At 57.1% G+C, this 22779-nt stretch overlaps 2 protein-coding genes across 9 annotated transcripts in view; one reads left to right on the forward strand and one right to left on the reverse strand.

Annotated features, from left to right (window-relative positions):
• PTPA (protein phosphatase 2 phosphatase activator) overlaps positions 1 to 5019 on the reverse strand; it is a 37685-nt gene extending 32666 nt beyond the window's left edge. The window contains exon 1 of one of the 4 annotated variants that reach the window (XM_034929255.2): positions 4692 to 5019. In XM_034929255.2, coding sequence (XP_034785146.2) covers positions 4692 to 4722 — 31 coding nt within the window. In that variant the 5' untranslated portion in view covers positions 4723 to 5019. The remainder of the gene's footprint in view (positions 1 to 4691) is intronic. The other 3 variants (XM_008975914.4, XM_034929254.2, XM_014346307.5) reach the window with 3 other exon arrangements.
• A 523-nt stretch (positions 5020 to 5542) lies between these two features.
• CRAT (carnitine O-acetyltransferase) lies at positions 5543 to 21577 on the forward strand. 5 transcript variants are annotated; one of them, XM_063594148.1, is made up of 15 exons: positions 7081 to 7180; positions 7456 to 7596; positions 8286 to 8549; positions 12073 to 12191; positions 13311 to 13364; positions 13812 to 13977; positions 14320 to 14494; positions 15688 to 15866; positions 16410 to 16510; positions 17721 to 17840; positions 18000 to 18122; positions 18223 to 18358; positions 19058 to 19120; positions 20234 to 20371; positions 20759 to 21577. In XM_063594148.1, exons 2-15 carry the CDS (start codon positions 7567 to 7569, stop codon positions 20972 to 20974), a joined length of 1884 nt encoding a protein of 627 aa, XP_063450218.1. In that variant the 5' UTR covers positions 7081 to 7180; positions 7456 to 7566; the 3' UTR covers positions 20975 to 21577. The 5 variants fall into 5 exon arrangements, with proteins under 5 accessions (XP_003822400.1, XP_034785143.1, XP_063450218.1 ...); XM_055117131.1 differs by having other exon boundaries at positions 7090 to 7256; XM_003822352.4 differs by lacking the exons at positions 7081 to 7180; positions 7456 to 7596 and adding an exon at positions 5543 to 5875.
• The last annotated feature ends 1202 nt before the right edge of the window (positions 21578 to 22779 follow it).

The raw sequence follows: 22779 nt of genomic DNA on the forward strand, positions 1-22779 counted from the left end.
TACTTGGGAGGCTGAGGTGAGAGAATGGCGTGAACCCAGGGGGCGGAGCTTGCAGTGAGCCGAGATCGCGCCACTGCACTCCAGCCTGGGCAACAGAGCGAGACTCCGCCTCAAATAAAAAATAAATTAGCCGGGCGTGGTGGCGAGTGCCTGTAATCCCAGTTACTCAGGAGGCTGAGGCAGGCAGAATCGCTTGAACCCAGGAGGCAGAGGTTGCAGTGAGCCGAGGTCGCGCCACTGCACTCCAGACCAGGCGACAGAGCGAGACTCGTCTCAAAAAAAAAATTAGCCGGGCATGGTAGCACACACCTGTAGTCCCAGCTACTCGCGAAGCTGAGGCAGAAGAATCACTTGAACCCAGGAGGCAGTTGGCCAGGCGCGGTGACTCAGGCCTGTAATCGCAGGACTTTGGGAGACGGAGGCTGGTGGATCACCTGAGGTCGGGAGTTTGAGACCAAGCCTGGCCAACATGGTGAAGCCCCATATCTACTAAAAATACAAAAAAATTAGCCGGGCGTGGTGGTGGGCACCTGTAATCCCAGCTACTCGGGAGGCTGAGGCAGGAGAATCACTTGAACCCAGGAGGCAGAGGTTACAGTGAGCCAAGATCACGCCACTGTACTCCAGCCTGGGCAACAAGAGTGAAACTCCATCTCAAAAAAAAAAAAATGCAAACTCTCCCTAAAGTGGAAGAGTAAAGGACTGTCAATCACTCACAACCTGGTATAAATTTGTCCCCCTGCCTTCCTCCTAAAACCTGGCTGATATCAGCTACATGGAGAAAAAGGGACAGGGACCTAAGAAGTTTCTGGAACATATAACATTTGGAGAAATAGAGCCTGTCTGGAGAGGAACTGAAGAAAAGAAAATGCCAGGGGACTTGGAGACCTAAGGAGAAGGATAGAGAACCTGAGTTTAGAGAAAGACAAATCTCTGCCTAACTCAAACCAAGGCCCCAGAAAGAGATCAGAAGCTCTCTTCCTCCTCCCACCTGTCCTGCAAGCTCTGTTCCCAGAACCCAAAACTGAGGCCCTCTGCTATTAGTAAATTGGCACTTCAACTAAGATGCCAAATAAAAAGCTTTGTAGGTCAGACTAGTAACCCAACCACATTGCTTTTATGGGAAAATGTGTCCCACATTCCAAATAATCAACTTGGAAATAATCTTTGGGAACATACAGCCCTTTTATACGTGTGAGATCACCATTCTCTGCAAAGGGACAGCTCTCCTCAGAGGTTGCACTGAGCCAAGATCATGCTACTGCACTCCAGCCTGGGTGACAGAGTGAGACTCTGTCTCAAAAAATAAAAATAAAAAAGGGATGGCACTCCTGACATTATTTAACCGGGATATTTCACAGGAAGAGAGACTTCAGGCCAGTCCATGTTTGGGAAAAGGCTACCTTACCAGGAAGCACTATAACAAATTACTGATGAAACACACACAAGTTGCCAGAACACACAATCCCAAATCAAAGAAACAAGCCTTCAAAGGCAGGATGGTGATGAGGTCATGCCCACAGTCTCTCCAGCGTCAGGTTATAGAGACAAAGGTTCCAAGGGACAGTGGATTCCCAACAACCTCACAGTATAAAATCAACATTCAGAATTTTAGAAATGTTCCTTCCTAAGCCCCCCAACAAAGACTATAATATACAGCATTATCATCGGCCATTTGAAACTCGTCTACCTGTTCAACCTGTACAACTTTGAAACTTTGAAAAAGATTAGGGCAATCAGCATTTACTGATCGCCTACTATGTCCCATGCTTTGCACACATCTTCTTATAAAACACATACTACAATTCTATGAAGAAAGTATAGTAGCCTATAGTTATTTTAAGAAATAACTGAGGCTTTTTCTTAGGGGAAAAAAAAGAAATTTTAAAAAAGAGAGAAGTAACTGAGGCTCACAGAGCTGTGACTTGCCAGGCAGAGCCAGATATGTATGACTCCAAAATCCAAAGTTTTCATCATTACATTAAGAACTTCTCGGCCGGGCGCGGTGGCTCACGCCTGTAATCCCAGCACTCTGGGTGGCCAAGGCGGGTGAATTACTTGAGGCCAGGAGTTCGAGACCAGCCTGGCCAACATGGCGAAATCCCATCTCTACTAAAAATACAAAAAATTAGCCCGGCACAGTGGTGGGCGCCTCAGCAACTCGGGAGGCTGAGGCACGAGAATCGCATGAACTCGGGAGGCGGAGGTTGCAGTGAGCTGAGATTGCACCACTGCACCCTGGCCTGGGTGACAAAGTGAAACTCTGTCTCAAAAAAAAACTAAAAAGAAGAAGTTCTTTCCAGCTGTTCCCAAAAGTTCTGTTTCAAATTTCAAAAAAGGACCACAACCAGGGACCTGGCTGTTTCCAGCCATGGATAACCTCCCTGAGCACAGCTCTCTTTCAGGGCACAGGTTCTCTCTCCTCCCACTCCCCACCCCCACTCATCTTCAGGGACACATTCATCTCACTGATAACAGTGGTTGCCTTATATCTCCTATCTCCTGATGTCCTTACCAGAACTTTTTCTTTTTTGAGATGGAGTCTAGCTCTCTCGCCCAGGCTGGGGTGCAGTGGCTGGAGTGCAGTGGAGCAATCTCGGCTCACTGCAACCTCCGCCTCCTGGGTTCAAGTGATTCTCCTGCCTCAGCCTCCCGAGTAGCTGCGATTACAGACGTGTGCCACCACACCCAGCTAATTTTTGTATTTTGAATACAGATGGGGTTTTGCCATGTTGGCCATGGCTGGTCTCGAACTCCTGACCTCAAGTGATCCGCCCGTGTCGGCCTCCCAAAGTGCTGGGATTACAGGTGTGAGCCACTGTGCCCGGAGTCATCACCAGAACTTCTAAGGCTAGCTTGTCCAACCCACAGCCCAGGACAGCTTTGAATGTAGCCAGACACAAATTTGTAAACTTTCTTAAAACATAGGCCAGGCACTGTGGCTCATGCCTGTAATCCCAGCACTTTGGAAGGCCGAGGCAGGCGGATCACGAGGTCAGGAGTTCAAGACCAGCCTGGCCAATATGGTGAAACCCTGTCTCTATTAAAAATACAAAAATTAGCCAGGCATGGTGGCGCACCTGTAGTCCCAGCTACTCAGGAGGCTGAGGCAGGAGAATCGCTTGAACCCGGGAGGCAGAGGGTGCAGTGAGCCGAGATCATGCCACTGCACTTCAGCCTGGGGGACAGAGTGAGACACTGTCTCAAAAAAAAGAAACACAAAACCATTATGAGATTTTTTTGTGTGTGTGACTTTTTTTTTTAGCTCATCAGCCATCGTTAGTGTTAGTGTATTTTATGTGTGACCCAAGACAATTCTGCTTCCAATGTGGCTTAGAGAAGCCAAAAGAGTGGACACCCCTGTTTTTTTTGGGGGGGGAGGGGACGGAGTTTCACTCTTGTTGTCCAGGCTGGAGTGCAATGGCGCCATCTCAGCTCACCGCAACCTCTGCCTCCCAGGTTCAAGTGATTCTCCTGCCTCATCCTCCCTAGTAGTTGGGATTACGGGCGTGTGTCACCACGCCCGGCTAATTTTGTATTTTTAGAAGACACGGAGTTTCTCCATGTTGGTCAGGCTGGTCTCGAACTCCCGACCTCAGGTGATCAGCCCGCCTCGGCCTCCCAAAGTGCTGGGATTACGGGCATGAGCCACCGCACCTGGCCTGGACATCCTTGTTCTAAGGGCACACACACAGAGGTTTTGTACAAAATAAATGTCTGGTTTTGAATGTCCTAAGAAATGGAACCCAGCTCTTTGTTCATCTCTTTTGTGGGGCATGGAGAGGATGCCTTTTCTGATTTTCAACATTTCTCCCTCCTGAGACCTTCCCAGGGACCACAAAATTGGAGACAGGATAGCAAGAATATCAAATGCTTTCAAAACATTAGCTGTGTTTGGTCGGCCAACCTATTTGCCTCTGTCGGGAATGTAAAAGTTATCTATGGCCAGTCCTTCTTAGTTCAAGGTAGGTCGGCAAACAGCCTTCTCCTTCTGCAAAAAAAGGGTCTCTAAGATCCTTCCGTAGCACCTCCATCCCAGTTATTTAAGATGAACTAAAAAGAGGCTACAGGGTAAATAAGAGTTACCGAAGGAGATGCCAGAGAGACTAACCTCCTTGCACAACCAGCCTTTTAAAATTAGGGATTTAGACACCACGGGCAGTTTCCCTCAATAAATTCTCAGGCACTGGAACCAGAGAGTAGGAGGATGAGGGGTGAGCAGGACGCGGAGGCCGAAACTGGAGGCGAGGCAGGCGCAGGCCCACCGAGCACCACCCCATCCCCTAAGCAGCGACTAATAAAGACGGCAGCCTCCGGAATCACTTTCGCCCCCTTCCCTGGCAGCTTCCCCACCGAGTCAACAGCTTACTTAAGCACGCGCTGCCCAGAGATGCAAAAGGCCCCCTTATGACCACGGGGCTGCCCACCCAGCATTCGGGCAGCCTGGACTCCCACAAAACCCAGAGTTGCGCCCCAATCACCACCCCTTTGCAGCCCCTGGTTCCCTCCCCAGCGGCGCCCCACCACCCACCTCTCCCCTAAGGCCATTCAACTCAGTCCCTCCTCGGGGCCCCTCAGCTTTTGCCCCTCCAGTTCCTCCGTGTCATGACTCTCGCCCTCCTGAGCCTCCCACACCTGGCACCGCCCCCACCCTACCAGACCCCGGCCCGGCCTGGCCCCGCCGGCCTTACCTGGCGGCGGCTGCCGCTCGCCCTCAGCCATCTTGCTCCGGCCAGGAGCCGACCCGGATGCCTGCAGTCCCCTCTCGCCTTTCACTCTTGCACCCACCCTTCCTCTCCCCGGCTCCACCAAAGGCTCCGAGCTTCCTGAAGACAAGTGAGCGCCGGCCGGCTATAACCGAAAACCGAGAGTTAAAGTCACCCCAGCGAAGACGGCCGCCATGTCGGTGCGGGGCGCTCAGGGAGCATGCCTATTAACGGCCGGCGCGCGGCGGACGCGCGGACCCGGGCGACGGCCATGTCAGTGCGGGGCGCGCGGGGCGCATGCGCACCAACGGCCGCCAAGCACCAGGACCGCTCACGGCCGCCCGAACGTCGGGCGCCGCGACTGCCACGATTGTGCGGGGCGTCAAGTTTGGGTTGTGCTCAGCCATGTTTTTCCGGGACAGTCCCCTGTCCCGGAGTACCACCTGTCATCTTTGTGGGTGGTACTGACCCTAACCCAAGGAATATTAGAGGACATTCCCCGGTCAACATGGTTGTGTTTTCCTATCACTCTAAGAGTTACGCTCAAGGACACCAGACGGAGTTGGAAAGGTGCACACCACTACCTCCAACAGCTTAGAAGACATGTGGGGACAGGGGAGAGACAGCTGGACGGTGACCTCCTCCTTCCTCCTCCACAGGTCTCAATGCCTCGCGGGACCTCCCAACCAATGACTCGCCCTCGGCCCTGCCCCTCTGTCCCCGCCACCCCCTCCCCCGCCGTGGTCCCGCCCCCGACTCGCAGCCAGCCTACTGCGACCCGCTACCGGGCGACGCCCCGCCCCTCCGTCCCCGCCCCTCCTGTCCCTCCTCAAGGAGACTCCGCCCCATCGATGCCCCGCCCCCGCCCCACAGCCAACCTCCCGGGCACCGTTGCCCGCCCGGGGCCCGCTACCGGCCCAGGCCCCGCCTCGCGAGTCCTCCTCCCCGGGTGCCTGCCCGCAGCCCTCCCGGCCCAGAGGGTGGGCGCGGGGCTGCCTCTACCGGCTGGCAGCGGTAACTCAGCGACCTTGGCCCGAAGGCTCTAGCAAGGACCCACCGACCCCAGCCGCGGCGGCGGCGGCGCGGACTTTGCCCGGTGTGTGGGGCGGAGCGGACTGCGTGTCCGCGGACGGGCAGCGAAGATGTTAGCCTTCGCTGCCAGGACCGTGGTGAGTGCGGCGGAGCCCGGGCCTGAGGGCCCTGGACGGCGTGGGCGGGCCGTGCAGTTGCGTCCGGGAACTGAGACCGCGTCCTGCGGCCGCTGTTCGACCCGGCCTCCAGCTGATGGGGTGGGGTCAGGCGGGCGTCCCAGGTTTGGCAGAGCAGGAGATTGGGGCGCAAGGTCAGAAGCGAGATTAAACCCACGTCCTGGAGCATTCAGTTCCAACGACCCGGGAAAGACAAGGGGGACCCCGGCTTCAGTTAGCACCCCCACCCTTAGACCCAGAGACAGGCCGATAGGGGAGAGAGACCAGGAGCGTCCAGACCCTAGCTCACTCTCCCAGTTATTCTCCGATTCACACACCCGTCGCACGCTTAGGCCAGAGCCACTTCTCCGACCCTGTCCAGTTGGTCACACTCCTTTGGTTTATCAGACGGTCCCTGGGGAATTCTGTGTGGCCAGAGAAACACGCGGAGGCATCAAGCTAGAAAGGCCTCAGAACTGGCAGGTGGCAGCCCCATGGTCTCCCTCCCCTCCAGCCCCCTTCCCCACCCTGGCTGTATCCTTCCCTCCAGCCCCCTTCCCCACCCTGGCTATATCCTCCCCTCTAGCCCCCTTCCCCACCCTGGCTATATCTACCCCTCAGTCCTCCCCGGAGAGCAGCCCGGACGCTAGCCTAATTTCAGTCCCTTCCGTCCCTGATCCAAGCATATGTTGCTGGTGTCTCACTCTGTCTCAGACACACACTACGGGGCCAGAGGGTGGAGGGTGCATCCAGGCTCAGGCCTAGAGGCTCTTTTAGGTGTTGCAACACCCTGAGCCTCCACCGCACCCTTGTCACTGTCTCCCAAGCTGCATCCATCCCACAAACAGCCTCTAGATCATCCTCCAGGACCATCCGACTGGCCTGGTTACTTTCCTGCAGGGAAACTGAGGCAAGGAGGGACTTGCCCAGAGTCCCCTGGACCTGCTCATTCAAATCCAGCCCAATCCCAGTGTCCTTTGGTTTATTTTTCATACCAAAAGTCCTCCACTCTTGGACCCTAGCTAAATGAGCCACAGCTCAGGAAAAAAATGAGTGTTCGTAGAGGGATGGCTCAGATGGGTCCCAGGAGTCCTGGAGAGAAACAGGAAATAGGCAGGGCTTCTGGCTGTCCCATCCACTGATGGCCTTTTCCTGGTGTCTGCTCCCTTGCACCAACCCTAATTTCAGGACCGATCCCAGGGCTGTGGTGTAACCTCAGCGGCCAGGCAGTCTCTGTCCTCCAGCCAAGTTTTCCCTCATCAAAACGATCTTCGCAGATTCTGACAGGTGGATTTTTTATTACCTTTTGGCCTGACTACCTGGCACTGAGCCCATGCAGAGAAGAAAGGAAAGAACTTTCCAGGTTCCCTTCTACTGGAATGCCCCCCCACTAGCCCTCTCACCTGCTCCCCATTCCTCTACTTCTGGGAGCTCGGGAGGGTGGAGCAGCTTCTAGAGTCCAGGAGCTTCCCCTGCCACTGCCACAACCCCCGATGCCACCACAGCCATCGCCACTGCCACCTGCCTCCCGCTGAATCTTGGCTCTTGTCTTCTCTTTCCAGCCCAGGCAAGTGGCTGCCTCTGGCTAGGTTCTGCTCACCCACTTTGTAGCACAGTTAGGATTAGAGATCCAGCCAAGGCAGACAGACAGGGCCCAGAACCTCAGTCCTGCCATGGAGGAGGACGGGCAGCAGAGAGAGAAGGTATGGAACAGAGCTCCTGCCACTCGCCTGCCCACTGCAAGAGCAGCCTCGGGCCCTCCTGTCTCTTTCTGCCCACTCCATGGCCTCCCGGACTTTCTCTTTCTCTCTCTGCCGCCTCTCACCCTCCATGCCAGGCCACCCGGCTCTCTCGCCACAGCACTGCCCTCACCCCACCCCTGCCCCATCTCAAAGGCAGGAGGAAGCCCAAGGCCCCTCACCTGAAGGTGCTGCCATTGTCTGGCTCTCTGTGATTCTCTCTTCTTCCCTTCTGTTTCTCAACCTGGAAAGGGTGGGAGAAAAGGAGGTGGGGACCTCCAAGAGGGACAGTCACCACTCTGCTGGCTGGCTCTTCTTTCAGGGTGAGAAAGGAGGGGCCTGTGCAACCCAACAGGTGGGCGGTCCCCCTCACCTCTGCCACCCCAAATGTGCCGTTCATCCTGACTTGGTTCCCCTGAGCCTTGCTAAGAACCATGGCCACACCCCACCCTCCCCCATCCCTACCTGCATCTCCAGGCCCCAGAGAGGTGGGGACACCTAGAGCTCTAGGGCTGGGAGGCCAGGGCCAGCCCCACCCACGAGGCCGTCTCTGCCCCCAGGGATGGGCACTTAAGTGCCCAGGACTACAGCTTTGGGGCTGCCAGGGCTCCAGAGCCGGGGAGGGAATGAACAGGATGTTCTGCTACCTGCAGGTGAAGCCTCTGGGCTTCCTGAAGCCCTTCTCCTTGATGAAGGCTTCTGGCCGCTTCAAGGCACACCAGGATGCACTGCCACGGCTGCCCGTGCCCCCTCTCCAGCAGTCCCTGGACCACTACCTGAAGGCGCTGCAGCCCATCGTGAGTGAGGAGGAGTGGGCCCACACCAAGCAGCTGGTGGATGAGTTTCAGGCCTCAGGAGGTGTAGGGGAGCGCCTGCAGAAGGGGCTGGAGCGTCGGGCCAGGAAGACGGAGAACTGGGTGAGTGAGGGCATCCTCACTGTGACCTGCTGCTGGCTGCACATGCACAGTTCTCCAGTGCCCACTGCTCTGGCACGGCCGTTCGTTTGCTGCCCAGAGTTTCGTGAGCACATACTCTGTGTCTGGCACTTGGCAGGGTGCTGGGTGATCAAGAAGGACACAGTCACCAGCTCCTTGGAGCTGACATTCAAGTAGGGAGGAGAGAAAGGTAATGAACAGGATACAGGTTGTGGACAAGGTTTCATGTTCCAGGACAGAGGCAGGAGTGGGGTGCACGGCAGGTACAACCAGATAGAAGATGCCCTTGTGCTTGGTGGGACAGCCTCAGGCAGGGGATATATGTCACTCAGTGACCGATCGCCCAGGTTCTGTATCTGATCTATGACACAGGTGTACCCAGTTTGGCAAATATGTCTACACCAATGTTTGGTGTGCTTTTCTATTTGCATCTCGTACTTCAATACACAGATTAAAAAAGTGGCAGCTGGATGCAGTGACTCACACCTATAATCCCAGCACTTTGGGAGTCCAAGGCGGGCAGATCACAAGGTCAGAGTTCGGGACCAGCCTGGCCAACATGATGAAACCCTGTCTCTACTGAAAATACAAAAATTAGCCAGGCGTGGTGGCAGGCACCTGTAATCCCAGATACTCAGGAGACTGAGGCAGGAGAATTGCTTGAACCTGGGAGGTGGAGGTTGCAGTGAGCCAAGATTGTGCCACTGCCCTCCAGCCTGGGCGACAGAGCAAGACTCTGTCTTGGGAAAAAAAAAAAAAAAAAAAAAAGGTGGCCCAGCTGCTGGGAGGGAGGCAGAGTGGAAGCCAGAGGTGAGGGGGAGGGGTGACATCACCCCCAGGGAGCTGTGGCAGCCTGGGTCTGACACCGGATGGGAGAGAGGGAGAGTCGTTAGGTCCAGGACTGTTTTGGAGGCAGTGCCAGTGTCACTTGCCAATGAGGTGGGGGCACGGGTGGAATTTGCCAAGTCGGGGTTGCCTGAGAGAGAAGCTGCCTGTGGGAGAGCCAGAGCGGGTCCGGCCCTGGGAAATGCTGTGTTATAGGGGGTGCCATGGGGAGGGGAGGTAGAGCTCTAGCCCTGGGGCTTGGCGGAGGCTGGGGGGCTGCACACAGGAGGTGGGAGTTGTCGACATTTGCTGAGACGCGTCAGGTCAGGACTTTGGACTCCAGAACCAAGATGCTTCCCCCGAAAGGTCCTTAGAGCGTCTGGGGGCTGGTGGTTTTCTGACTTCATTTAGCCTGGGACTCCTTCAAACAGAAGCTCCTGCTTAAAGGGGTGGGGGCACCCCTCCTTCCACTCACAGAGCCACCGAAGGGTCTCCGCCACCACCTGGCAGATTCTCGCTGGGGGAGTACCCATACCTGCGGGGTCTCCTCTGGTCTCCCAAGCTTTGGCCAGAGGCTCTGGGATCCCTAGTGGAGTACAGGCCCCTGGCTGTTTCCCCAAGGGAAGGGAGCTCCTGTCTGCCCTTCACTGATCTACAGATGAGGAAAACTAAGGCCCAGAGAGGTGGCCCAAAAGCCCAGAGCCACACAGCAGCTCTCAAGGAAGCCCTCGGCCACACAGGAAGGTCTGACTGACTCAGGGACCCAGTTCTTAGGGGCTACCAGTCACCTGTTGTACAACTTGGGGACAAGTTGCCTCCCCCTCACCCCTTGCCAAGTTGCCTCCCCCTCACCCCTTGCCAAAGGCTAGTGGCCCAGTGCTGCAGGGGAGTGCGTGTGATGAAGAGGCGCATCCTGCTGCTGTTCACCACGGGTTGAGGGGGCGCAGGTGGGCCCAGGTCTCTGGGGGTGGAAGGCCAGAGAAAGCTGTCCTGGCTGTGTGCAGGAAGGGTGGGTGTTGTAGTCAGCTTAGAGGACACAGGGTGACAGTCACCTGGGAGTGTGCGCAGCGCCAGACATGGAGCCTTTAATACCACATCCCTGGCTGGTGCCCAGAGACCCCCCACCCCCCAGAGAGAGGACAGACCGTCAGGGCAGAGAGTAAGGATGTGTCACCCACATCTTGTCACTAGCATAAGGATTCATCCTTGCAGGGAGCATCCCCTCAAGGTTGCCCTGACCTTGAGATCAAAGTGGGTATCTACTCCCCGAGGCCACACGTTCCTCAGGCTGCTCTGATCCCCAGTCTCCTGCCTCCTTGGACAATTCTCTGCTGGGGATGGTCAAATACTCACTTATTGGGCCAGACGCGGTGGCTCACGCCTGTAATCCCAGCACTTTGGGAAGCTGAGGCAGGTGGATCATTTGAGGTCAGGAGTTCAAGACCAGCCTGGCCAACATGGTGAAAACCTGTCTGCACCAAAAAATACAAAAATGAGCCAGGCATGGTGGTGCGCACCTATAGTCCCAGCTACTCAGGAGGCTGAGGCAAGAGAATCGCTTGAATGCAGGAGGTGGAGGTTGCAGTGAGCCGAGATAGCACCGTGGCACTTTAGCCTGGGTGACAGTGAGACCCTGTCTCAAAAAAAAAGTCACTCATTGGACTTTGTTTTTGTAGACCCTTCCCTTTTTTCCTTTCTATCTATTCAGGCATACATTTTAATTTAACATATGACAGTCATTGACAGAGAATGTGTAAGATAAGAATTTGTTCACCTTGCCGGGCGCGGTGGCTCACGCCTGTAATCCCAGCACTTTGGGAGGCCGAGGCGGGAGGATCACGAGGTCAGGAGATCGAGACCATCCTGGCTAACACGGTGAAACCCCGTCTCTACTAAAACTACAAAAAAAAAAATTAGCCGGGCACAGTGGCGGGCGCCTGTAGTCCCAGCTACTCAGGAGGCTGAGGCAGGAGAATGGCGTGAACCCGGGAGGTGGAGCTTGCAGTGAGCCAAGATCATGCCACTGCACTCCAGCGTGGGGGACAGAGCGAGACTCCGTCTCAAAAAAAAAAAAAAAAGGCCGGGCACAGTGGCTCACGCCTGTAATCCCAGCACTTTGGGAGGCCAAGGCGGGCGGATCATGAGGTCAGGAAATCAAGACCATCCTGGCTAACACGGTGAAACCCCGTCTCTACTAAAAATACAAAAAAATAGCCAGGTGTGGTGGCCGGCGCCTGTAGTCCCACTTACTCGGGAGGCTGAGGCAGGAGAATGGCGTGAACCCAGGAGGCGGAGCTTGCAGTGAGCGGAGATGGCGCCACTGCACTCCAGCCTGAGTGACACAGCGAGACCCTGTCTCAAAAAAAAAAAAAAAAAAGAGAATTCGTTCACCTTGCTGCCCTCCCCACACCCCAGGTTTCCTCCCGATCTTTCTTTCACATCCTTTCTTAGCAGCAGCATCTGATTGATCTGGCTAATACTGATCACTCGGGCTAAAGGGAAGAGGCTGGTGGGTTTAAGGTGTGGGGCAGGGAGGGTGGGTTCTGGATCTAGGCATTTACTTTGAGAATCTCCATAGCCAGGTAGAGGGCATGGGGGCCAGCCAGGTCCCCTAGCCCTGGGGAACAGGGGGCACCAGGGCCCATGCACGCCTCCTGACAGGCTCTGGCACTTTTCCCAGCTGTCTGAGTGGTGGCTCAAGACCGCCTACCTCCAGTACCGCCAGCCTGTGGTCATCTACTCGAGCCCAGGCGTGATGCTGCCCAAGCAGGACTTCGTGGACCTGCAGGGTCAGCTCCGGTGAGTGGCTGGGGTTCGGGGGCCAGGAGGCAGCCGGGCCCCTCGAGTTCACTTCCCCCAGCCGCTTGGAGGGGCCGACCCTGTTTATCTTTCTGCCCCACAAGCAGCCTTATGAAGTAGGGAGCATCCTCCCTATTTTACAAATGGGGAAATTGAGGCTCGGAGCAGGGAAGGGAGCTGCCCAAGACCCCATTCAGGAAGCAGGGTCTCTCCAGCTCTAAAGCCTCATGGCTGTTAACCACCACATCTTCGCAGAGGCCCCATCCTCCTCCATACCTGAGGCTTCTCCCCGACCCCAGTTTTAGCACTTCACCTCTCCTTTCCACTCTTCTCAGCTAGCCACAGGGGTGACCTCTGTACACAGTCCTCTTTTCCACATTCAGCCAGGTCACCTGCCCCAGCCCCTATTCCAGTCCTACCAGAGATAAAAATACCAGTGACAAGGATCTCCTGCCCAAGGACCAGCCACTGGCTGCCACCACCTGCTTCTCTTAAAGGGACCAGGGTACCCTGGGAAGGGCTGGGGTTCAGGCCCAGGAACTCCAGCCACTGGTCCCCATGGTGGGATCCAGGGGCGGCCCCGAGCATTGAGGGTGGTTGCCATGGGCCAGACAGCCCTGGGAGGAAGGCGGCCTGGGGGACACAGAGGCCCAGAGTGGGGAAGGGACCTAGTGGAGGGAACACTGGAGCCACTGCTCTCCCATCACACCACCCCAGGGGCCCAGGGCCTCCAGAACCGATGCTTCAGAGCAGATGACACCCCCTCCAGATTCTAGGCTGTGGTTCAGGAGCTCAGGCCCTTTGTAGGTAGACCCAGCCCACTGACCCCTAACCAAGCCACACGCCAGCTGCAGGGGACCAGCACCCAAGTCCTACTAGGCCCTTGGCCACCAGCACTTCCCCAAGCCCTCCCGACCATGCTCCCTCTAGAGGTTATGAAGAAGCACACACAGGCTGGCAAGCTGGGACTTGCAGGCCCCTCCCTTGCGCTCCCGGGCTTTCTGGAAGCGGTGAGAGAGGCTGGAAGACTAGGCCTCCCGCTCCCCAAGCAGGTGTCCCTAGCCCGGGGCCTCCCTCAGGGTGTCCACGCAGCTTCTAATCTCTAATCAATCTTTCCAGATTTGCTGCCAAACTCATTGAGGGTGTGTTGGATTTCAAGGTCATGATTGACAAGTGAGCATCCCCACCCCTGCCCAGCCCCACACCTGCCCAGGCCTGCTTAATTACCACAGCCACCTCTGACCCCAGCCCTGGCCCGGCATGCCAGCTTGGGCCCTGGGCCCTGCTCCAGCTGCTGGAATCTCCTCTTGGTGGGTGACCCTGTCCCATCCCAACTAAAGAGGACCCCAGAGTTTTATTCGCTGCTTCATCTCCCCTGTGACAAACTGAAGCCCAGAGAGGGGAAGGGAGGGAGTTTCTAGGTGACTTCTGAACAGGGCCCGTCTGGGGCAGAAAGCGAGCCCGCTGCCCACAGCACAGCCCTGAGGTGTCCTGCTCATCTGGGAGTGGGACCAGGGACACTGTGTGAGCCCCCAGCAGTACCTAGCAGGTCCCTGTGTACCCTGCCCTCCTCCCCATTCACTTGCCCAGTGGCGGCCTCACTGCCCCTCTACCCCGTAGCGAGACCCTGCCCGTGGAGTACCTGGGGGGGAAGCCACTGTGCATGAACCAGTACTATCAGATCTTGTCCTCCTGCCGAGTGCCGGGCCCCAAGCAGGACACGGTCAGCAACTTCAGCAAGACCAAGAAGCCTCCCACGCACATCACCGTGGTACACAACTACCAGGTGGGTGGCCCCCACCCACACCTACAAGCCCCGGCCCTGCTGCAGGAGTACAGCCGGACGGCCGCAGTCGGCTTCCTCACTGGGGTTCCCCAGCACATGTGCCCACGTGCCCCAGGAATGGGCGCCCCTGGCTTCTCCATTGGGGGCCCAGGGAGGCCAGGAGGGGCCGTGGGCCTGCCCAGCCCAGAAGGGTGATCCAAGGACCTCCTCCCCCTCTCACCCTTGGCCTGACTCCATCCCCTCCAAGGCCAAGGCCAGGAGGAGGCAGGTGTGGGGAGGTGGCCGCTCTCAGCCTGAGGTCCCCACTCAGCTCCTTCCTCTTACCTGCCTGTGCCCCAACAGTTTTTTGAGCTGGATGTGTACCACAGTGACGGGACACCCCTCACTGCGGATCAGATCTTTGTGCAGCTGGAGAAGATCTGGAACTCATCCCTACAGACCAACAAGGAGCCTGTGGGCATCCTCACCTCCAACCACCGCAACTCCTGGGCCAAGGCATACAACACCCTCATCAAAGGTGCCTCTTGGGGGCCGTGCTGGGGCTACACACCCAGGCCTCTTCCCCTGTTGGGGACCAGCCTCAACTCCACCTGTAGGGTACCCGAAGTCTGCTGGCAACAAAGGAATGAGAAGAGACAGGTTAAGAGTTCATGAAGGTGGGAGCCAGGGGCCAGCTGCAAAATGGAGGCTGCAAAAGGCACAGAGTTCTGGTCTCCACACTATTGAGTGCAGTCACTTAGGTCTAAGCAGCAGATGTTCAGGGCGAAACAGTGAAAGGGAGGCAGTGCCTCATAGGAGGCATAATCTATAGCAATAGCGGTTTAAATGAATCCCCTTTGTGCTCAAACAGCGTGTCTTTAACTTATCGGAGAGTAGCTGGTGGGAGCAGGCTTAACTAGGAGCCTGCACGTCTGTCCACTTCCCAGTGTTTCAAAGGAGTGTCTTTCTCCTTGAACACAGTGTTTACAGATAGGAGAGTGGGTCTCGCTCTGAGCATGGGAACATGATGGCAATTAGTAGGCTTTCCTCCTCCGTGGCCTCTTCTGGCTTTCCACAACTTATTGTCCCCTATTTTTATGGCCAGTTTATACAGGCACCCCACAAGCCCTTTTCCCAACATTCCCCCGGCATGCTGGGCCCTGCACAGCCATGGGCAGCCATGTTTCCCGCTGCATCCTCTCAACGTGGAGCAGGCAATGTGGGCCCCATGTCCTAGTTGAGGACACCTCATGGTTAGGGTAGTTTCTCTCAGCTAAATAGCAAGTTAGGATTAGAGTCCAAGTCCTCTGGCTGAGAAGCCCACCCGCCTCCACGCCCCCTGTGCCCCCAAGTACCAGCAGTCCTCCAAAGCATGTCTTGCTCAGGGGCATTGACCCCAAAGTCAGACCACCTGTGTGGGTTCCCCGGCTGCCACACCAGCTCCCATGTGACCCCTGGGCTTCGGTTTCCTGTGTCTAAAGTGGGCCAGGTGTTGGACCCTGCCTCGAGGAGTGCTGTGGGCCTGCAGGGTCCTGTTGAGTTCGAAGCTCTGAACCCACACCCTGCACTTGGTGACTACCCTGGAGGGCCGGCGAGGTGGGGGGTCTCCTCATCCCAGAGGGGTACAAATGGGTCAGAAGAGCCCAGGGCAGGAGGCTGCGGAGGGGCTGGTCCATCTCTCCCACACCATGAGACCCCATTTTGCGTCTCCCCGCCCCATGCCACCTGCAGACAAGGTGAACCGGGATTCCGTGCGCTCCATCCAGAAGAGCATCTTCACCGTGTGCCTAGATGCACCCACGCCCAGGGTCTCAGAAGACGTGTACCGCAGCCACGTGGCAGGCCAGATGCTGCATGGGGGCGGCAGCAGGCTCAACAGCGGCAACCGCTGGTTCGACAAGACGCTGCAGGTGAGGCCCGGCAGGGCTTCGCCCACTCACGCACACCTGAACAGGACCTCTGCGGCCTCGGGACTTCCTGCCCCTCCCCGGCCCTGCGTCCCAGCCACCTAGCTTGTAAAGCAGGCAGGAAGCCAGCAGGCTGGACGCTGCCGTAATTACCAGGCAGCCAGCCTGTCATCACCAGTCCTGCCTCTGGCCTGGAAACCGCTGTCACCCCCAGCACACCCCCTCAGCGCCTCACAGAGAACCTGGGATCCGGGGTCACCAGTGCAATCCTGGCACAACAATCCCTCTCCACACCTGTAAAATGGGGTGATGGTCAACCTCACCAGTAGAGTAGTTTGAAGGACTCAGTCAGGCACGCTGAGCGTGGGATGTGCTTAGCACACCAGGGCACCTGGTGAGTGTCAGCTATTGTTAATAACAGTAATAAGTCATCATAGCCCCTTGAGATGGCTTCAGAGAGGCCCTTGCCTCAACCAAAGAGTGGTTGGGTGAGGGGCCACCCCTCAGGGCCCTGGGGCTGACCGGGGTCTCCCTTCCCTTCCACAGTTCATCGTGGCAGAAGATGGCTCCTGTGGGCTTGTGTACGAGCATGCTGCAGCGGAGGGGCCCCCTATTGTCACCCTTCTGGACTATGTCATCGAGTACACGTGAGTACAGTCACATCTCTCGCCTAGTTCCCCAGCTTCTAGTGACAGGTGACACACAGGTGATAGACCAGCTTATAGAGAAATATCACTCTCCTTTGTGCCTGGGAATCTGTTTTTTTCCAAGGAAGCCAGCCAGATATGGTGGCTCACACCTGTAATCCTGACACTTTGGGAGGCTGAGGTGGGAGGATCAATTGAGGTCAGGAGTTTGAGATCAGCCTGGCCAACATGGTGAAATGCCATCTCTACTAAAAATACAAAAAAAAAAAAAAAAATTAGCCAGGTGTGGTATCACATGCCTATAATCCCAGTTACTCAGGAGGCTGAGGCAGGAGAATTGCTTGAACCCAGGAGGCAGAAGTTGCGTTGAGTGGAGACTGTGCCACTGCACTCCAGCCTGGGTGACAGAGCAAGACTCTGTCTCAAAAAAAAAAAAAAAAAAATTAGGCCAAGTGCAGTGGCTCATGCCTGTAATCCCAGCACTTTGGGAGGCGGATCACCTGAGGTCAGGAGTTCAAGACCAGCCTGGCCAACATGGTGAAACCCTGTCTCTACAAAAATTAGCCGGGCATGATGGCGGGTGCCTGTAATCCCAGCTACTTGGGAGGCTGAGGCAGGAGAATCGCTTGAACCCGGGAGGCAGAGGTTGCAGTGAGCTGAGATCACACCATTGCACTCTAGCCTGGGCGACAGAATGAGACTCTGTTTCAAAAAAAAAAAAAAAAAGTTAGCCACGCGTGGTGGTGGGTGCCTGTAATCCCAGCTACTCAAGAGGCTGAGGCACAAGAATCACTTGAACCCAGGAGGTGGAGGTTGCAGTGAGCTGAGATCGTTCCATTGCTCCAGCCTGGGCAACAGAGCAAGACTCCGTCTCAAAAGAAAAAGAAAAAAGTTAGCCAAGGTGGCGGGCATCTGTAATCCCAGCTACTCAGGAGGCTGAGGCAGGAGAATCGCTTGAACCAGGGAGGCCAAGGTTGCAGTGAGCTGAGATCGCATCACTGCACTCCAGCCTGGGCAACAGAGCAAGACTCCATCTAAAAAAAAGAAAAAAGAAAAAAAAGCTGAAGTGAGGGTGGTTTTCAGAACAAACTCACACCTCCCTGGGCTGGCCCCCTCCAGCTTCAGGTACCCATCCTCCCCACCCTGGTCCCAGAATGGACCCAGGCTCTAGAGGCGCCAGCATGAGCCTGAGGCCCCGTTTACTGTGCAGGAAGAAACCCGAGCTTGTGCGGTCTCCCATGGTGCCCCTGCCCATGCCCAAGAAGCTGCGGTTCAACATCACCCCCGAGATCAAGAACGACATCGAGAAGGCCAAGCAGAACCTCAGCATGTAAGTGCCTGCCCCCGCCATCCCTGTGCTGGATGGGTGAGGCCAGGCCCTTGAGCTTGAAAGGCTCCTGTGCCAGCTCTGTCATGACACCCAGACCCTCCGTGGGGTTGGCAGGGGCTGCCGGGGCCTGCTCCTCACCTGCTCTTCCCACACCCCCAGCATGATCCAGGACCTGGATATCACCATGATGGTGTTCCACCATTTTGGAAAAGACTTCCCCAAGTCGGAGAAGCTAAGCCCAGATGCCTTCATCCAGATGGCTTTGCAGCTGGCCTACTACAGGTGCACCTCTGTGGCCCACCCATGGAGGAGGGAGGAGACCTGGGGGCAGGGGAGGGGGTGCCCGCCTCCAAGGGGCGTGCTTAGCCCCATTTCCCACCAGGATCTACGGGCAGGCATGTGCCACCTATGAAAGTGCCTCCCTGCGCATGTTTCACCTGGGCCGCACCGACACCATCCGTTCGGCTTCCATGGACTCACTCGCCTTTGTCAAGGCCATGGATGACTCCAGCGTCACGGTAAGAGGTCTGGGGCGAGGGTGGGTGAGCTGGGCCTGAGCCCCTCCCTCCTGCTCACTCAGTCAACACACAATAATTGAGCACCTACAGGATTCCAGCCCCATGGTGGGCACGGGGAATCTAACAGAAGCTGGAGCCGTGAATCTAGCTCTGAGCTTCCTGGGGACCAAAGAGGAAAAGGGAGTCATTCATTTGTTCATTCATTTATTCATTGGCAGTAAGCAACTGCCCTATGTCAGGCCCTGGCTGAGGACCAAGGAGTTGGTAGTTGCAATACTCGCTTTTTTTTTTTCTTGTTTTTTTTAGAAAGAGTCTCACTCTGTTGCCCAGGCTGGAGTGCAGTGGTGTGATCTCAACTCACTGCAACCTCCACCTCCCGGGTTCAAGCAATCCTCCTGCCTCAGCCTCCCAAGTAGCTGGGACTACAGGTGCCTGCCACCATGCCCGGCTAATTTTTGTATTTTTAGTAGAAACGGGGTTTCACCATGTTGGCCAGGCTGGTCTCAAACTCCTGACCTCAAGGGATCCACCTGCCTCGGCCTCCAAAAGTGCTGGGATTACAGGCATGAGCCACCGCTCCCAGCCCCAATATTTCCTCTTAAAGAGCTCAGAATCTAGTGCTGGGTGGGGGTGGGCTACTGAGGTGGGCCAGAAGAGAAGGGACAGTGCTTCAGCTCCCTCCGACCCTCACCACTCTAGGAGCACCAGAAGGTGGAGCTGCTGCGGAAGGCCGTGCAGGCCCACCGAGGCTACACTGACCGGGTAAGTGAGCCCGCTTGTGCCTACTCACTTGTCCCTTAGTGTCAGCCATCTGTCTGTCCCTCTGACTGTGCGTCCCTGCAGCCAATGGCTGCCAACCCTTTGCTAGGACCACACCTCCCCCAACCTGGGAGCACCTGGAGCCAGGCTGAATAGCCCCCAACTTTTTCTTTTTTTTTTTTTTGAGATGGAGTCTTGCTCTGTCGCCCAGGCTGGAGTGCAGTGGTGGGATTTAGGCTCACTGCAACCTCCGCCTCCCAGGTTCAAGCAATTCTCCTGCCTCAGCCTCCCAAGTAGCTGGGATTACAGGCACCCACCACCACACCTGGCTAATTTTTCCATTTTTAGTAGAAACAGGGTTTCACCATGTTGACAGGCTGGTCTCAAACTCCTGACCTCAGGTGATCCACCCACCTCAGGCTCCCAAAGTGCTGGGATTACAGGCATGAGCCACCATGCCCGGCCAAATATCCCCATTTTAAAGTTGGAGAAACCCAGCCTGGGCCCAGTAACTGCCTTGGTTCCAGGTTCCAGGGCTGGCCTGGGCCCTAGATGTTGGGTCACACTCTCTCCCTGATGCTAGGTATCTCTCCCTGACGCTAGGTATACGTGGTCCAGCAGACAGCCAGTTTCCTGCCCTCCAGCAGCTTGGGCTGCAGTCAGGGAGGTGGCTGTCTGGATGCGTGTCCTGGCTCTGTCTCTGAGCACCTGTGTGTCCAGGCTCTGACTGTGCTACATGCACACGTCCATTTAGAGCTCACCACCACCCTGCGAGGGGAGTGTAGGACTCACCCCTCTTTACAGATGAAGACACTACAGTTCCAGAACCTAAGCAACCTGCCAAGGCCCTGCAGCCAGGATGGGGCTAGGTCACCCAGCTCCAGGGCCCTGCTCTACAACCCTGCACTTTCCTGCCTCCCTGGGCAAATCCCCGCCCCTCCCTGAGCCTTGGTTTCCCCATCTGTGAAACGAAGGCTCTCTCTGGCCAGAATACTCTGGTCTTGTGGTTCTGAGTGGCCAGTGCCTGCGAAGGGTGGCACTGCCACAGGCTGAAGAGGGCAGGGATACCCCGGGGGTCCACAGCCCCTGCTCCTGACAGCTCTCCCACCCCAACAGGCCATCCGCGGGGAGGCCTTTGATCGACACCTGCTGGGCCTGAAGCTGCAGGCCATCGAGGACCTGGTGAGCATGCCCGACATCTTCATGGACACCTCCTACGCCATCGCCATGCACTTCCACCTCTCCACCAGCCAGGTGGGCCACTGCCCCAGGTGCCCCAGGGGCTGGAGGCAGAGAACCCACTGGTAGTTTGATGTGGCCTACACAGGCCCCACTGACCCATTGCCAACACAGCTGAGTTCCAGAGGAGGAGCTGGGGGCAGGGGCCTCTCTGCAGCCCAGGCAGGCTGAGAAGGGGTCAGTGCTCCTCATGGGAGAGAATCAGCTTCGCTGACTCACTGGTCAGGTATAAAGGAACATTTGATTCGTGCCAGCCTGTACTGGTTGCTGGGATATAGCAGGGGACAGACCATGATCCCTGCCCACAAGGGGCCTGCAGTCTTGGCAGAAGCACAGGCAGCCTGGGAAGTGCTGGGGGCGTCAAGGTAGGGGAGCTGAGAGCTTTCATCCTGCCGTCCCCAGGTCCCTGCCAAGACAGACTGTGTCATGTTCTTCGGGCCCGTGGTCCCCGACGGCTACGGGGTCTGCTATAACCCCATGGAGGCCCACATCAACTTCTCCCTGTCGGCCTACAACAGCTGCGCAGAGACCAACGCCGCCCGCCTGGCGCATTACCTGGAGAAGGCGCTCCTGGACATGCGTGCCCTGCTGCAGAGCCACCCCCGGGCCAAGCTCTGAGCCCCTAGGACTCAGGCCTGCCAATGCCACAGCCAAGCCCACCCTGGGATGGGCCACCCACCAGGGCTCAGCTCCTTGGTTCCCTCTTCCTTGGTTCCCTCTTCCCTGGTCCCCCCAAATCTACTGAGCCACGGACCGCATCCTCCAGGGAGCCTGCAGGCCCCAGCCAAGTGCCTTCCGTGGGTCATCCCAGCACCTGCCAGGGCCCGACCTGGGGCTGAGTGCAGAGGCTGAGCAGGATGTTAGGCCCGAGCCCCTGGCACGTCCTCCACCGGTGCCTCCTCTGAGGAAGGGAACCAGCCTTCCAGAGCAGGAGACTGGCAAGAGCTCTTTGTCTCACCAGCTCAGCCCCGGCCACTCCCTGCCAACTCCATGACCAGGCCACCATCTGTACCCTGCTTCCCAAACTCCCAGGACCTGGAGACAGGATTGTCTGGGGCCGAGGGGCCAGGGTGTGAGGTTTCACCTCCGTGGCGGCTGTGCTCCTGTGGATAACATTGCTAGCGAGCCGCCTCTGGTTCCACTCAGCTTGGTTCCTGCCCCCGCCCTGCTGTATGATATTAACGTGCAAGGTCATCAATAAAGGGGAATTGTGTTGGTGAAGAGGTGTTTCAGCTGAGAGGCAGGCAGGGTGGGGGCAGGCACTTGGCCTTGCCCTCTTCAGCTTTCCCTGGGCCTGGGAGCTGGTGTCCAAGCAGCCGGTGGGCCTGAGGGCTTTGGCCCAGGAGCCAAGGTCCAGCTGTGACCTTGGGGCACTGGGCCCAGAACCATACCAGAGCCAGGGCTGCGTCCTTCACCAGCAGCTTCCCACCTACCTCTGGCTTGGGCCTTCCCAAGTCCCATGGGTTGTGGGTAGGGGCAACTCTCCCAGGGGACTGTGGGGCCCAGTAGGCCCGGGTCTGGTGGGCTGATGAATGTGGCTGATACCCAGGGGCCCAGGGTGTCATTTTACTTCCCCCAACTGAGCCCAGCAAAAGTAGGAGTACAGCAGCAGGCTCAGCTTGCCCCAGGCCCAGCCGCTGCCAGGACAGACACCTTCGGGGGTGGGCAGGTGCCATCAGAGCAGAACCACATACCTGCCCATAGCCCCGTGTCCATGGCTGAGGCAGGGCATCCTGGCAAAACCAAGCGTGCAGTTTGTGGAGAGGGGAGAGTCTCCCACTAGGACACTGGCCTGTGAGGAAGGCCTGTGTGAAACCACAAGGGCGGATGCCGGGGTGGGCTGGGGGAGGTTGGCTGGCCTGTGAGTGAAGGGCTCTGTGACCTGACTAAGCTGGGACAGTCATCCGAGAGTGGGACCTTTGGTTTTCTCCGTTTGTCAGATGAGGAAGCAGGCTTAGCGAGGTTAAGGTCACCGGGACGCTAAATGGCAGAGCAGGATTCACAGAGGCCACACTTGTCTCCTCTAGGCCAGGGCTCCAAGAAGCCCCTCCCTAGAGCCAGGTCCCCAGCCCCAGGCCACATCCACCTAGGTGTCCCGCAGCAGGGGGTGGAGAAGGATGCTATGGGTGGAAACCGGCCCAGCCTCAGGACCACAAGGAAGCGGGTAAAGAGGGAGGCTGGGCTGAGCCTGAGCTCTAATCAGGCGCAGGGACCTGCCAGGCCTGACCATTGGTGGTGTACTCAGCAGGAGAGGGCAGCCACTTGCCCAGTGCCCCAAGGGGACAGGAGGTGTAGCCCAGACAATGGGGGAAATGGATGGAGGCAGAGAAAGGGATGCCTCTGGGGGGAACACACAGGCCTGGAAGAGAATGTCACCTGGACCAGCACCCGGACTCTGCTCCTCGCTACACAACAGGGTGCTC

This window comes from Pan paniscus, chromosome 11 (genome assembly GCF_029289425.2).
Source record: "Pan paniscus chromosome 11, NHGRI_mPanPan1-v2.0_pri, whole genome shotgun sequence".
NCBI classification, from domain to species: Eukaryota; Metazoa; Chordata; class Mammalia; order Primates; family Hominidae; genus Pan; species Pan paniscus.

Excerpts from the sequence above, each read along its gene's own strand:
- CRAT (XM_063594148.1), top strand. The coding sequence starts at position 7,567 with ATGGAGGAGGACGGGCAGCAGAGAGAGAAG. Across the intron at positions 13,365-13,811 it reads TTCAAGGTCATGATTGACAA|CGAGACCCTGCCCGTGGAGT; the intron begins GTGAGCATCCCC and ends TCTACCCCGTAG. Across the intron at positions 20,372-20,758 it reads TCCACCTCTCCACCAGCCAG|GTCCCTGCCAAGACAGACTG; the intron begins GTGGGCCACTGC and ends TGCCGTCCCCAG.